Genomic DNA, 15,622 nt, shown 5'->3' with positions numbered 1-15,622 from the left:
TCTGAAAAGTTGAAAAAAATATTATTTTAATGTTTTTCCAGTTTTATGGGGATATAATTGACATATAACATTATATTAGTTTAAGGTATACAACATAATGGTTTGACATACTTATGTATTATGAAGTTATTACCACAATAAGTTAACATCTACCAGCTCACATGATTTTAACTTGAAGTGTAATTGACACACAGTGTCATGTTAGTTTCTAGTGTACTGTGTAATGATTCAATATTTGTATTTATTGTGAAACGATCATCACATTAGTCTAGTTAACATCTGTCACCACACATACATGTGTTTTGTTTTTAGTATTTACTTTTCTATCCCTTGAAACACAAAAACATCTTAATTAAATATTCTTAATTTATGAAAATTGCTAATCTTTTGTAGAAACTCTGCCTAATGCCTTTTTTTTTCGTACTGCTGGGCACATTTTTAGTCTTCCACATACAATTTTTTTGCTGTGTTTAATTGATTTCCAGTGAAATGCTCTTTAGATAATCTGAATCAACATTACTTTCTTTATTTTTTGTATTGGGACCTGAAGTTCTTTCAAATAATATTTTGAACATTTTCTTTACTGTTAGCTTAAGTACGGCCACTGAAGTTAAGGGCTGACAAACAAATTTATAGTAAATTTCCTTTGAAGGAACTAATGCTCACTCAGTGCCCCATATGCTCTATTTTCTGTGATGGTCATGTGTTCAGTCATGTTATACAGTGGTTGTGTTCACAAGAAGGGTCAAAAGAAGAGAGGTAATTTCCTTTATGTTATTTTTAAAAATCATAACTAACCAGACTTATTAAAATTATTCATAATTGTGCCTGCATTATAACATTATGGCAAAACACACTTATTTCATTGCCTTCTTAGGAATCAATATTTCTTTAAGTGAGTTGCATCAGAATTAAAGAACCTGTGATTAGAATCAATTGGGATGTTCATCAAAATTTATATTCCTGAGTCCTATTCTTCAGGGTATAGAGGAGATGAGAGAATCTGCATTTTAACATACATGCCAGGGAATTCTATGTCTTGAAGTTTGAGAACCACTGCTTTAGGGAAATAACGTCTCAGATCTCTCCACAGCTGTGCTGCAGGGCCATGCATTGATACTCGGTAGATATTATCATTTGGAATCTTGCCTCAATTGGCATTTCATGGGACCTGTTTCGTTTTTGGAAATTACAGGATAAATTGAGCTTTTTTCTTATGAAAAAGTTACTTAAAAATTAGCTCTCTAGAAAAAAAATTAGAGGTCTTTGTGAAGTCTCTTTTTGTAATTTGGCATTATTGCCTTTTATCCCACAATAATTTCTTCATTTTAAGTGTTTGGATTTGTGTGCCTCTTTACTCAGATAAATTGCCTATAGGACTCCACTCATGAAAGAGCAATATTTCTTAAGTTTTAGAAAGTTAAAAAGCGAGGTCCAGAAAGAGTAAATTTTGCCCCTTTCCATTGTTCCTAAGAATGGTATAAAATTACTTGTACAATTTAAGCCATTTATAATTTCATTCACTGCCTATCTTGGTGCATTTGTGACATGCTACATGCAGCTCTTGTGACTTAAAGAAATCATGACTTCAGCTTCTTGCTCCCTGCTTCTGGGTAGTGCTGAGCCACTTTGCACAGACTATGGGGCAGAGGACAGTGTGAGTGAGTCATTGATGTGGAAACCCATGGTTATTGTCTGTGGTGCAGGATAGCAGTGACTGCATTCTCACAGGTAAAAAAACAAGAAACACAGTCAATCTAACAAGTAAGTGACATGAGTAAATAAGACAGAACTTAGTCCTGAGAGAAAAAGGTGGTATTGTATGGAGCCTAAATGCTTTAAGAACAACTTAAGGTTGTTACTCAGGCTGGAGAGCCATCTCTACCATGAAAAAAAAATTTTATTGCATTTTTTACCATTACAATTTACTCCCCATATACCTCCCTGTGCCCTGCAATCACCACATTGTTTTCTATGTCCATGAGTCCTTTTTCCTTTTTGCACATTCCCTCTACCCTTCACCTCCCCTCCCTTAGCTGTCAAGCTGTCATACTGCTCTCCATCTATGAGTCTGTCTCTATTTTGCTTGTTTGTTCATTAGATTCCACAAATTGAGCAAAATGATATGATATTTATCTTTGTCTAACTGGCTTAGACCATCTTTTAAGTGATAAAAAATTTGCTTTATTATAGTCAGTGATGAGTCCTTTGTAGCTAACCACTTCCACATACCTATTGTTTTGACTTGGTCTTTGATCCCTTAGGTTGAGCCAGAATTTGTTTTGGTTTTTGACTTATAGGCTATAATATAAGATTAGTTTGCATTTGAAATGAAAATGACTGAGGCGTGATTGATCAAATGGTGGTTATTGATTTAAAAACACCTAGGTCAGCTTTCTGAAGGGATAGTATTAAGGAGTCAAAATGGCTTTTGCAAGCACGTGTCAGTTTTTGTCTGCACAAATTGAAGAATGAAGAGGCCATTCCAAAAAACCATGCACTAAACATGATTGGCATAAAGGGGTTCCTCAGCATCACTCCATGGAGTTATTACAAACATGAATGAAAAACATCTTTCCTGGGGAAGGAAAAGATCTAGGACCAAGGTAAAGAGGAGCTTTCTTTCTTGCCCTGCCCCATTAATTTTATCTTTTTCATTTTATTTCACTAGAAATCTAATGAGCATTTCTCTGTGATAAACATTGTGCTAGCAATGGGAATGCAAAAAAGATTAAGATTTAGCTCAGAGTATTTTTAATGGCTTTTATGTATATTGTGATACAATATACATAATTTACCCATTTGATGTATACAATTTAGTGGGGTTTTTTTTTTTTTTTTGGTATATTCACAGACTTCACAATATTCAATGTACTTCCAAGACTCATAACATTTCTTACTAAAATTTTTTTTAGGTCCAGAGTAGGAAAAATCCTCCTTGGCTTCATTCCTATGTCTTCTTCCATCAAAATAATGAAACCTACTATTTACTAAATACCACCTATGAGCTCAACATTGTGTGCCATTACTTTATAAATGTTATCTCATTATATGCTCCTAATAACCCTCAAAATAAGTTTTATTCCTGCCTTCTATATAATGACAATAATACCTGCATACATAGCATTTTTGGAGTATAATTATTATCTCGTTTAATATATGTGGAAACTTACTTCTCTAGATTCCATTTTTCCTTTTTACCCTTTCCCACTTACTAAATCTGTAACTTTCACCTCTTGCTTCTTTCTGTAGTTCTTGAAGCTTGCCTGGCTTCTTTGTGAAGATGGAGAGAAATATAGGTGCAGTTAAGATTTTCAAGCTTCTGATGAGAATCATAAAGGCTAGATACTTTGTTTCCCAATTTTTTAAAAGATTTTATTTATTTATTTTTAGAGAGGGAAGGGAGGGAGAAAGAGAGAGAGAGAGAGAGAGAAACATCAATGTGTGGTTGCTGGGGGCCATGGCCTGCAACCCAGGCATGTGCCCTGACTGGGAATCGAACCTGCAATGCTTTGGTTCGCAGCCCGCGCTCAATCCACTGAGCTATGCCAGCCAGGGCCCTATTTCCCAAAAATTTTTAATGGGAGAGAGAGACTGCCCAGACACAGACACATGAGGCAAATGTCAGGCTACTGATGGGCTACTGCCAAAGACTAGTTCCTTTCAACCCTCGGTTCTGATTTACAGAGATATGAAAACATTTTCGATCTATAAACTTTTAGGTGTCTTATTTTTAATCTAAGATTTGTTTTTCCTCCTTGCAGATGGATCTAACTCTTTTACCAGTTAGCCAACTTCTCTGTACTTTTAAGTAATTCACGTGCAAATGTTTCTGTAATAAACTTGTTCTTTTGGAAACAAACATAACACAAACCATTTTTAAATGCCCATGAAAAATGTGTGTGATTGTGTGCTGAAGTATCAATGATACAAAGTAAGGAATAGAAAGAGGTTTCTGTAATTTTTGACAGATGTACAGCTAGAAAAAAATGCTCCTCCCCAAATCCCAGCACACAAAAATATTTGGGTTAGTTAACTTTCTAGCATTGACTTAGATATGTTACACATTTTCTGGTGAACAATTGACAGTGGTTATTGAAGCCAATTTTTCTACTGGTTCTAAATTCTAGGATGATGTTTTGTGATATAGATTTTAGACTGTGGAAGAACATTGCAAATAAAACTGCTAATTAAAAGAAAAACTTTGCCAATCTTAATAATGAATAATTGAATCTGAACTATTTTAAATGAGGGGTGTAAATGAGGAAGAAGTTGAAGTGTCTATTTTAAAACTGTTTTTAAACCACTTAGGCTGGTTGTTTTTCTAATAAAATTATAGTATGAATCTGCTATTTCATATTAGCTTTTTTGATAACTGCTTTTTTAATATTTATTATTTTTTAAGCATGGATAGTTATATTTTATTTGTCCATCTATGTATCACATAGTGTCATTCTAAGTATGAAATTTTCCCAATGATAAGCAAAGAGACAAGTATCCTAATGGCTTTATTTTATTTTGTTTTCCTAGGAGTCAGAGAATAATAAGTTATGTTCCCTATATTCCTTCCGAAATACTTCTACCTCACCACATAAGCCTGACGAAGGGAGTCGGGACCGTGAGATAATGACCAGTGTTACGTTTGGAACCCCAGAGCGCCGCAAAGGGAGCCTTGCCGATGTGGTGGACACACTGAAACAGAAGAAGCTTGAGGAAATGACTCGGACTGAACAAGAGGGTACGTGTGGACTTAACTGTTGGGCTTTATTCTTTTAAAGATTCCAGGCCTTTAAAAAAAAATGTGGGATTTCAAGGGCCAGAGGAGAGCATAACTGGTGTTAGCTAGGAAAAAGTTATTCAGGGGTTACTGTGGTGTGGGCAGATTGTGATTCACTAAGAGTATTAAGCAGGTAGCTCCATTTTGGTAAAACTGTGCATTTTATTCGTTCCTATGATAACAAATCAAGGTTTTAAACTAACTGTAAGCCTTTTCCTTAAAAAAGGTAGTATAAGAATGTTTTCAGCTGCAACTTTATTTTTAATTTTTTCCCCTTATTCCCTTTTGATGGGTAGTGTTTAATTATGAAAATATCAACTGCTTAAAAAGCAAAAAGAAAACCAACAACAATGTCTTTCTTCTCATTTTTATAAATATCATAAACAGTAATAGTTTGCCTCCAGATGTTGTGGAATTGAGATTTGAAGGTTTCTAAAACTTAGACCTAAATGCTCAAGTGGGAGGCGCTTTGACCCATGACATCTTTTCCGGTATTGCATCTCCACTGTGTCTACATTCTCCACAAGAATCCACTCAGGTTCGAATATGTCCTGAAAGATAGATGAAAGACTCTTTAATGACATTTTCAATTAAATAAATCAAATCTAAGTGATTGCTAAAGTGTGTATGGTCTTTCATTTTTTATGTGCGGATTTTAGATTTTTAAAATGTAGGGTAATTAATGACTTTGGATTTATTACTAACACTGTAAGTTAAACTTAAAACTCTGTGACACTGTGGGGAAATGGAGATTTGATATAAGGGAATTTTTCATTTATCTTATTTTTATTCCTTCAAGGGCCCAAAAGTTTAAACTCTCAGATTAATTTTTGTGGATGTGTTCAGCCCATCATCGGTTTTTGCGGAAGCTTCTAAAGTGTATTATGCACTTTTCTGTCTTACTGACCACATTATATAGCATACAATGTAAATATTATGTGATGACTTGGGGTCATGGTTCAGTAGACTGTGAACTACAATACCTAACAATTAATGTGGCTGTGTACAAGTTCCACAATCTCCCTGAGCCACAAAATTTTAAACTGGACATGGTACCAATACCTGACTTGGTAACTTAAACATTTTGAGAATTAACTATAATAATAAATATAAAGGTTTTTTATGAACTGCAAACTACATAAATTTGAGGTGTTATGATGATTATCATATTATAAATGTCAGTTATTTTACTATGCTATAATGTAATGATGGCCCCAGAGATCATTGGGATAGTTAGGACTGTTTGGTTTTATGGCAATTTCTTTGCAATTATGTAACCTTGGAGTTCTTGTGTCTGCTTGAGATAGATATTTTTCAGCATGTGTGTTTGTGTTGGTTTCTCCTCTTTAGGTTGCAGGCTGCTACTTCTTGCTTAGTTGTGAATAATTTATAATTTTCTCCTATTAATCTATAAATTATGAAATCAGATGATCATGACATGCTGGACTATATTTAAAATATGAACAGATATATCTGGGTGAATTACTGAGAGATTCCAGGTAATATGCATGGTCTTTAGTGCATGGAATCGTGCTAATTCTTCTGACTGCTTATTATTTTCTGCATTCTTGGCTACATTCTAGAGTAATTGAGGCTGCCAGATCAATAATCTCTGAAAAAGTGAGATTGCTAGATTACTTTTATGATTCACCAGAAAGATGGTTTTAGTTCTATAAGATAGTAGTTTTCAAAATACGTTAGAGGACTCTTTAGTATAAAAATAAAGAAATTGATTTCTTGTGATTTTTTTGTCCAGATTACAAAGGAATTTAAAATCATTTTTCTCCTGTAAGTAGTGGTTAGTTTTATACTCTTCCTTTTCATCACTGTGTTATAGGTTTGATGGAAGAGATACACTTAGGATATGAGACCTCCAATTTAAAGAGTTCTTTATCACCATATTCTTACTATTGAAGAATGTCTTCTATGTACTTCACAAAACTTTGATTGTTTTCTACAGTACATATATTTTAGGCATCAGAATTCAGGTGTTTTTAGTGTATGTTGATGCATAAAATATTGTAAATACAAATATTAAAATGTGACAGTCATGCTTGTCAAACTTACAGATACCACAAATCTGGGAGAAACAGTGAATATAATATATGAAAGAAACAGAACAAAAGATAAACTGAAAATATGGACTTAAAATTAACCTTCAGGATAAAATTTAATACATCGTATTATCAAGTCCAGAGGTTGTGAACAAAACTCCCAGCTTCTCAAGTGATTACTGAAGGAAATTCAAATAACAGACACATTAATTTTAAAAAAAGCTTATGAGTTTAAGGTGACAGAAAGGGCAGTGGAGTTAGCATGATGAATATTGCTAAAAAATTGCCAGTGCTATCTCAGTCAGCATTACTAAAATTACAGTATGTAGCAAAGAGGTGGTAATCCCAGTGAACTCCCTGATCAACAGAATGCATCTGAAATATTGTGTTGAGTTGAGAATTACCACACTTTATAAGAGACTCAAAGTATTCTCAGAGGAGAACAGTTGACGTGATAACAGATGCAAAGTTATATAATGAGGAATGGTTGAAGGAACTAGTAATATTAACCCTGGAGAAAAGAAAATCAAGGATGATATGATGGTTGTCTCTAAAGATTAAAGTCATATGGAGTAGGGATTGAATTTATTCTATCTAATTCCCTGGGGATAGAATGCAAATCAGTGATAAGAAGTTACAAGGAACCATAATATTGTTTATAATACAACCAACTATTGAGTATTTAGTTGTAGCTGTCCATATTATTAGATATTATTCTTTGGAGGATAATAAGTTGTCCTTGGAGGTATGCAACAATCTTTTTTTCCTTCTGTTTAGCTTTTTAAAAAATTATTGACACTATTTACAGATGTCCCCCATTCCTCCACCCTTTGTTCACCTTCACCAAGACCCCACCTCCCCTCCCCCCGCCTTCACCATGCTATTGTCTGTGTCTGTGGGCTATGCATATATATTCTTTGGCTAATTTCTTCACCTTCTTTTTATACAGTCCTGCCCCCACCCTCGTTCCTCTGAGATCTGTCTGTCTGTTCTATGCATCCATGTCTCTGGTTCTAGTGAGTTCATCAGTTTATTTTGTTTTTTAGATTCCACATATAAGTGAGATCATATGGTATTTGTCATAATTGCATTTTAATAAGGCTATTGTAAAGGACAGAGAATTAGCTTTTTCCAATGCTAGGGCTATTAATTTTTATGAACACTATGTTTATACAATATTTCTGTAGTTCATACTACACTTTTATAGCCCTATTCAAGAACTGCATGTATCATGATTATTTTTCTATAAGTTCTTTATTTCTTATTTTGTGAAGTGCTGTATTGAAACTGAGAGATTCTCACCCACTAATTCCTGCCTCCCAGCCCCCATGGATCCTTTTAATAAGTCTAGTTAAATCTACAGGTTCTTTCTTATTTTGAAAGCATAAAGTAAAATCCATAGAATTATAGAGAAAATTAATTATATTAAAATTTGAAATCTTAAATTTTGTGATATGGTATAAGATACTACTTTACAATAAGAGCTAGTGGAAGGACTAAAAACAATAAGAGCTAATGGAAGGACTAACATATAATTTTGAAGTAGCGATAAACATAAATGATATTTTGAGATATCTTCATCAAGTACAATATCATAAAATATATTGTGATTGTATTAGTTACAATGTCACAAATACTATGAGTGTTTTGTGGTTTGTTGCATGCATCCGTGATTTAAGGAAATATAAAATTTTGATTAAAGGTTAGTGAATTGTTTTATCTGAGTTCATAGACTCCCCATATTTTGTAGATGGATTCTTGGACTCTGTGGACCCTAGGTTAAGAACCTCTATGCTACGTGATATGGGCTACCAATAGTGAATTAAACAGCCTTTAACTTTAAAGAGTTTATATTCTTGTAAGAGGTATAAGACATGTAAAAATGAACTATAATTAAGTATCTAATATGTGATAAGTTCCATGAGAGCTCTATCAATAAAATGTTATAGGAGTTTACAAGCTAGATTGCACCTGCCTAGAAAGCCATGGAAAACTTCTTTAGGGAAATGGATCTTAACCAGTCTTAGAGAGTGAAAGGATTTATATAGGCAGAAATAGAGGGGAGGTGGATTTCAGGCAGAAGGAACAGGCAGAGATCTTTAAAACACCCAACAGTTCAGGATCTAATTAAAAGTAGTAGGAGAGTCATGGTAGAGTGGAACTACAAAAACAGCTAGTAAACAATGAACTCAATGACAGTAAGTACATTCTCATCAATAATTACTTTAAAAGTAAGTGGACTCCTGGCTGGTGTGGCTCAGCGGATTGAGCACTGGACTGCAAAGGAAAGGGTCACCTGTTTGATTCCCAGTCAGGACAAATACCTGGGTTTTGGGCCAGTCCACATTGCGGGGGAGGGGGGGAGTGAGGGGCAACCACACATTGGTGTTTCTCTCTCCCTCTGTTTCTCTCCCTCCCCCTCTTTCTAAAAGTAAATAAAATCTTTTTAAAAAAGTAAATGGACTAAATTCTGTACTCGAAATACATATAGTGGCTGAATGGATTAAAAAAAGGAGACCCATCTACATGCTGCCTACAATAGACTCAGTTTAGATGTAAAGACACACAGAGACTAAAAGTGAAGGGATGGAAAAAGATATTCCATGCAAATGGAAACCAAAGGAAAGCTAGAGTAGCTATCTTATTTCATTAAAAAATAGATTTTAAAACAAACTGTAGTAAGAGATAAAGATAAGCATTATATAATTATATAGGGGTCAATCTAACAAGAGAATACAATGTATAAATATATATGAACCCAATAAAGGAGGACCTAAATATATAATTATTAGCAGGCCTAAAGGGAGAAATAGATAACAATATAATAATATTAGGATATTTTTTAATACCCCACTTATATCAATGGATAGATCTTCCAGACAGAAAATCAATAAGGAAACGGCAGTCTTAAACAGCATATTAGATCATATGGACTTAACAGATATATACACAACTTCACATCCAAAGACAACAGGATACACATACTTCACAAGTGCATGTGGAACATTTTTCAGGAAAGATTTTATGTTAGGCCATACAAAAGTCTATAAAAGGATCCATGGACAAAGCCAAAGGGGAGTAGGGTGGGAGGTAGAGGTGGGGTGGGTGGGGTGGAGGAAAGTGGTGGTGGGAAAATAAAGACTGTACTTGAACTAAAATAAAAAATTTTAAAAAGTCTTAATAAATAAATGTAAGAGGATTTAAATCACATCAAGCATCTTTTCCAACCACAATGGTATGAAACTTGAAATTAATTGCATGAAGAAAACTGGAAAATTCACAAATATGTGGAGATTAAGCAACACACTATTGAACAATCAAAGGGTCAAAGAAGAGATCAAAAGAGAAATTTAAAAATACCCCAGACAAACAAAAATGAAAATATAACATACTGAAATTTGTGGAATGAAACTAAAGCAGTTCTAAAAGGGAAGTTCATAGTGATAAATGCCTATCTCAAAAAATAAGAAAGGTCTCAAATAAACAACCTAACTTTACACCTCAAGGAACTAGAAAAAGAAAAAAAAAAAAGGAACCCAAAGTTGGAAGGGAGGAAATACCAAAGATTGTAGAACAGTAAAATAAAAACTTAAAAGACCATAGAGATGATCAGAAAAAATAAAAGGTGGTTCTTTGAAAGGATAAGCAACATTTACAAGCCTTTAGCTAGAATCAAGGAAAAAAGAGAGATGACTTAAATAAAATAAAAATGAAAGAGGAGATGTTGCAGTTGATACCATAGAAATATAAAAGAGCACACAAGACTAATATGAACAATTATATGCCAACAAATTTGACAACCTAGAAGATGTAGTAAATTTCCAAAAAGATAAAACTTGCAAATACTGAGTCATAATGAAACAGAAAATCTGAACAGACTAATTACTAGTAGGGAAATTGAATCATTAATTAAAATCTCCCAACAAATAAAAATCTAGGACCCAACAGCTTCACTGGTAAATTCTACTCAACATTACAATAACTATTAATCCTTCTCAAATTCTTCCAAAAAATAGAAGAGGCAGAACTCTTTCAAACTCATTTAATGAGGGCAGCATTACCCTGACACCAAAACCAGACAAGGATGCCACAAGAAAAGAAAATTGCAGGTCAATATTTCTAAAAAATGCAACAATCTTCAACAAAATATTAGCAAAATGAATTCAACAATACATTAAAAGGATCATACACCATGATCAATTCAATTTATCCTAGGGATGCAAGGATAGTTCAACATCAGCAAATCAATCAGCATAATATACCACGTTAATGAAATAAATAAAAATCATAACAATAATCTCAATAGATTTAGAAAAAAGCATTTTACATAGTTCAACATCCACTTATGATTTAAAATCTTAAAAAGTACCCAATACTTTTATTATTATGTTGAGGTATAGAGGGAATATACTTCAACATAATAAAGATCATATATGACAAGCCCATGACTTATATTGTACTCAATAGTGAAAAGCTCAAAAGGCTTTCTTCTAAGATCAGAAAAAAGACAAAGGTGCCTGCCTTTACCACATTTATTCAATACAGTATTGGAAGTCCTAGCCATAGCAGGCAAGAAAGAGAATTAAAAGGTATCCAAATAGGAAAGTAAGAAGTAAACTCACTATTTGCAGTTGATATGGTATTATTATGTATAGAAAATCCTGAAGACTCCATCAAAAAACCTGTTGGAACTAATAAACAAATTCAGTAAAACTGTAGGATACAAAACCAATATACAAAAAACTTCTTGCATTTCTATATACTAATAAGGAACCATCAGAAAGAAAAATAAACACTCCTACTTTTTATAATTGCATCAGAGAATAGAATACTTAGGAATAAATTTAACCAAGGATGTGAAAGGCTTATATATGTAAACTATAAAACACTGAGGAAAGAAATTGAAGAATATACAAATAAATGAAAATATATTTGTTCTTATCAATTAGAAGAGTCAATATTGTTAAAATATTCATACTACCCAAAGCAATCTACAGATTCAATGCAATCCTTATCAAAAGTCCAATGGCATTCAAAAAAGTAGAACACATAATCCTAAGATTTGTATGGAATTCTAAAAATATTTTGAAAAGCCAAAGCAATCTTGAGAAAGAAGAACAAAGCTTGAGGCATCATGTTCCCTGATTTTAAACTATGTAACAAAGCTATAATAATGAAAACAGAAAGGTATTGGCATGAAAACAGACATACAGATCAGTGGAACAAAATACAGAGTCCTGAAATACACCTATACATAGAAAGTCAATTGATTTTGACAAGAAAGACAAGAATATGCTATAAGGAAAGAACAAACAGTCTTTTTAATATTAAATGGTGTGGAAAAACTAGACAGCTACATGCATAAGAATAAAACTCAACCACTGTCTTACAGTACACAAAAAAATTAACTCAAAATGAATTAAAGACAAATGTAAGACCTGATATCATAAAACTCCTAGAAGAAAACATAGGTAGTAAGCTCTTAACATTTGTTTAAGTGATGATATTTTGAATGTGACACCAAAAGAAAAAGAAACAAACGCAAAACTTCTTTTTTAGGAGAGGCATGTGTGGAGGTGGATGAGGGTATAAAGTGGATAAATGATTATGGGGAAAAAAGCAAAACCAAATCAGTGGGACTATATCATACTAAAAAGTTTTTTCATGGCAAAGGAAACCATCAACAAAATGAAAAGGCAACTGATTGAATGTAAGAAAATACTCATAAAGTATATATCTGATAAGGGGCCAATATCTAGAATATGTAAAGTATTCATACAACTTAATAGCAAAAAAAAAAAATCAAACAATCTGAATAGATATTTTTTTTGAAGAGGACATGGATAGCCAACAGTACGTGAACAGATGCTCAACATCATTAATTATAAGGGAAATACAAATTGAAACCATGGTGAGATATCACCTTACCCTTTTGGGAATGGCCACTAAAAAAAAATACAAAAAATTCCAAGTGTTGGTGAGGATGTGGAGCAAAGGGAACTCTTGTGCACTGTTAGTGGGAATGTAAACGTGTGCAGCCACTTTGGAAAATGGTATGGCAGTTCTTGAAAAAAATAAAAATAGGACTACCATAGATCCATCGATTTCACTTCTGGGTGTTTATCTGGAAAAAAAACAACAGAACAAAAGCACTAATTCAAAAAGATGTATGTATCCCCATGTTTATTATTACAGCATTATTTACAAAAGCCAAAATATGGAAGCAACCTAAGTGTCCATGGATGGTTGAATGGATAAAAAAGATGTGGTTATATGTACAATGGAATATTAGCCATAAAGAAATGAAGTCTATACCCTGACCAGTGTGGCTCAGCTTGTCAGGAGTCATCCCTTAAAGTAAAGGGTTGCTGTTTCAATTCCCGGTCAAGGCACATGTGTAGGTTGCAGGTTTGGTCCTAGGTCAGGTGTGTGTGAGAGGCAGCTGATTGATGTTTCTCTCTCACATCAATATTCCTCTCCCTCTCTTCCCCCATTTTTCTTACTCTCTAAAAATAATTAATTAAAAAAATGAAATCTTGCCATTTACAACCACATGGATGGACCTTAAGGGTATTATACTAACTGAAATAAGTCAGAGAAAGACAAACACTGTTTGATCTTATTTATATGTGGAATCTAAAAAGAAAAAGAAAAAAAAGCTCATAGATACAGAGAACAGACTAGTGGGGAGTGGGAGTGGGAGAAATGAGTGAAGGGGTCAAAAGGTTAAAAGAAAAATATATATACATGTCCTTTAAAAATTGTAAAAGTTATTGACATGAACCAATCTGGATAAATGGAGAGTTGTATTATATTTTGGATAGCAATATTTAATAACATAATAACCTTAAGGGATATAAGACTGAAAGTATAAGTTATATTAAGATTATAGAGGCCCTTTAATTCCTGGTTAAGGAGTTTGAATTTTATATTGAAGTTTATGGAGGATTCATTGACTATTTTTTAGTTCAATAAGGTGATGGATTAGAGCTTTTTCTGGGGACAGTTAATCTGGCAGAGCTGTGTAGGATATGTGGGAGCATGGAGAGAGATTAAGGAGATTATTTCAGGCCAGAGATAATGAGGACCTGGACTAAGGTGGCAGAAAAAAGGAAGGAAGACGGGTGCATATGGAAAAGATATTAGGAGATAGAATTATAAGGACTTGGCATTTAAGTGAGGAGACCAAGAGAGAGGACTGGTTAGAAGGTAGTTCAGAGTTTTTAAATATGGGTGAATAAAAGGTGGTAAAACAATAGGAAAAGAAGTATAAGAACATGTTTTGGACATGGAAGCAGTGAAGATTTCTATTTTTATTTTGAATTTGATTCCTAATTTTCATTATCTGCTTGGAGCAATAGAATAGAACAGTATAATGGGAGAAAAGAAATAATTATAGAAAAGATCATTAAAAAGTTTCTGATAAATTTTGGATTTTATAATAGCTATATTTTAGATCTGAGGAGATAAAATAGCTCCACCGATATTAGCCTGGATTTGACGTTTTAAAACCCTGGGTCCAACTACTCATTTGAGACATCTCATCCTATGGGATGTGCAAGGGCTTTGAAATACATAACCCACCTCTCCCTCACTTCCACTTCCGTGCTTGAGGGGCATACCTCATGAGTGACAAGCCTGTGTTACTGACATAGTAAATAACCCTTCCTGAGTAATCCTGGCTCTGGAGAATGTTTCGACTCTATCAAACTAAATATCCTCCCCCGGCCCCCAACCCTCTTCCCCTCAAATACAGGAACTGATCTATAAAAAGTTAATTTATTTTGACCTATTTTAAAACAATGTCTATATGATAAACAAAAATTCTTCATGTAGTAGTAGGAAAGTTATTCTCTTACAGATAGGTTCTTTGATCAACCAAATAACTCTCCAGTGTTTTATCTGCCATACCTTTAAGAAATGCCCTCTCCAAAACAGTGTTTACACTGGACTGCTGGAACACTGATGAACAAAGCGGCTGTATCTGAAGTGCCTCCTCTGAGATGGAGATTTGTGGGGAAATCAGCAGCATTTCTGTTTTGTTGTAAATTTAACCTTGATTTTTTTTTTGTCACAGAGGGGTAGGCAGGTAAATAATAGATAAATGCATGAATGTATGGATAAATGTATAGAATGAATGAATATCAGCATCTGCCTTTGTAAACATTGTTTATATTGGTGGCTAAAGTGTGAAGAAAGACTTTGATTAATAAATTTAGGTTAAACTGCTTCCAAGATAAAAATCCTTCAGCTGTGATTAAATGATGAATTTTAGTTATCTTTGTATCACCCATCTTGTTGCCAATGTAGCTGGGCTCTAGCATAAGCGACAGTTGTCAGAAAATGAATACTTTAAAAAGGACTTCTATATCTAAATACTTATATTTAATCAGAGAGTCCTTTGGCTTCTGAAAATAAGTTGTCTAATGAGAATTTCATTTGAGCAGCTGTGACTGAGGGGGTCAACAGGCATTGCCTAGGAGAATATGGCCCAGCTGGTTAAATCTGGTTGTTGTCGTGATTTAAATGGTCAAGTGCTGCTTGTAATCCAGGACCGTCTGTTTGTAAAGGGAATAGTGAGTGCTTCAGCATAATGTACAGCTGTTTTAATCTCTCTTTAATAATAGTGCTTCGGCTACTATCATGTCTTGTGTATCATACTACTAAGTATATGATCCTAGGCCGAGTGAACTGGTTTGGGTCAGGTTCTGGTGTCATGTGAGATTGCAAAAAAAGGGATACAGTGATATAAACCTTAACTCTGAGAAAATCAAACCTTCTTTCTGACTTT

General features: G+C 33.8%; 1 protein-coding gene across 19 annotated transcripts in view; it reads left to right on the top strand.

The window, feature by feature from the left end:
* The window catches only part of SOX6 (SRY-box transcription factor 6), a 614,163-nt gene that overhangs the window by 274,832 nt on the left and 323,709 nt on the right, over positions 1-15,622 (top strand). For all 19 annotated transcript variants that reach the window (XM_036029075.1, XM_036029074.1, XM_036029077.1 and 16 more), the window contains one exon: positions 4,531-4,738. In XM_036029075.1, the coding sequence (XP_035884968.1) occupies positions 4,531-4,738 (208 nt within the window). The remainder of the gene's footprint in view (positions 1-4,530; positions 4,739-15,622) is intronic.

Source organism: Phyllostomus discolor, chromosome 6, assembly GCF_004126475.2.
Source record: "Phyllostomus discolor isolate MPI-MPIP mPhyDis1 chromosome 6, mPhyDis1.pri.v3, whole genome shotgun sequence".
Taxonomy (NCBI): domain Eukaryota; kingdom Metazoa; phylum Chordata; class Mammalia; order Chiroptera; family Phyllostomidae; genus Phyllostomus; species Phyllostomus discolor.
The sequence above is the reverse complement of the archived record's forward strand: the minus strand, read 5'-3'. Positions and strand labels throughout refer to the sequence as shown.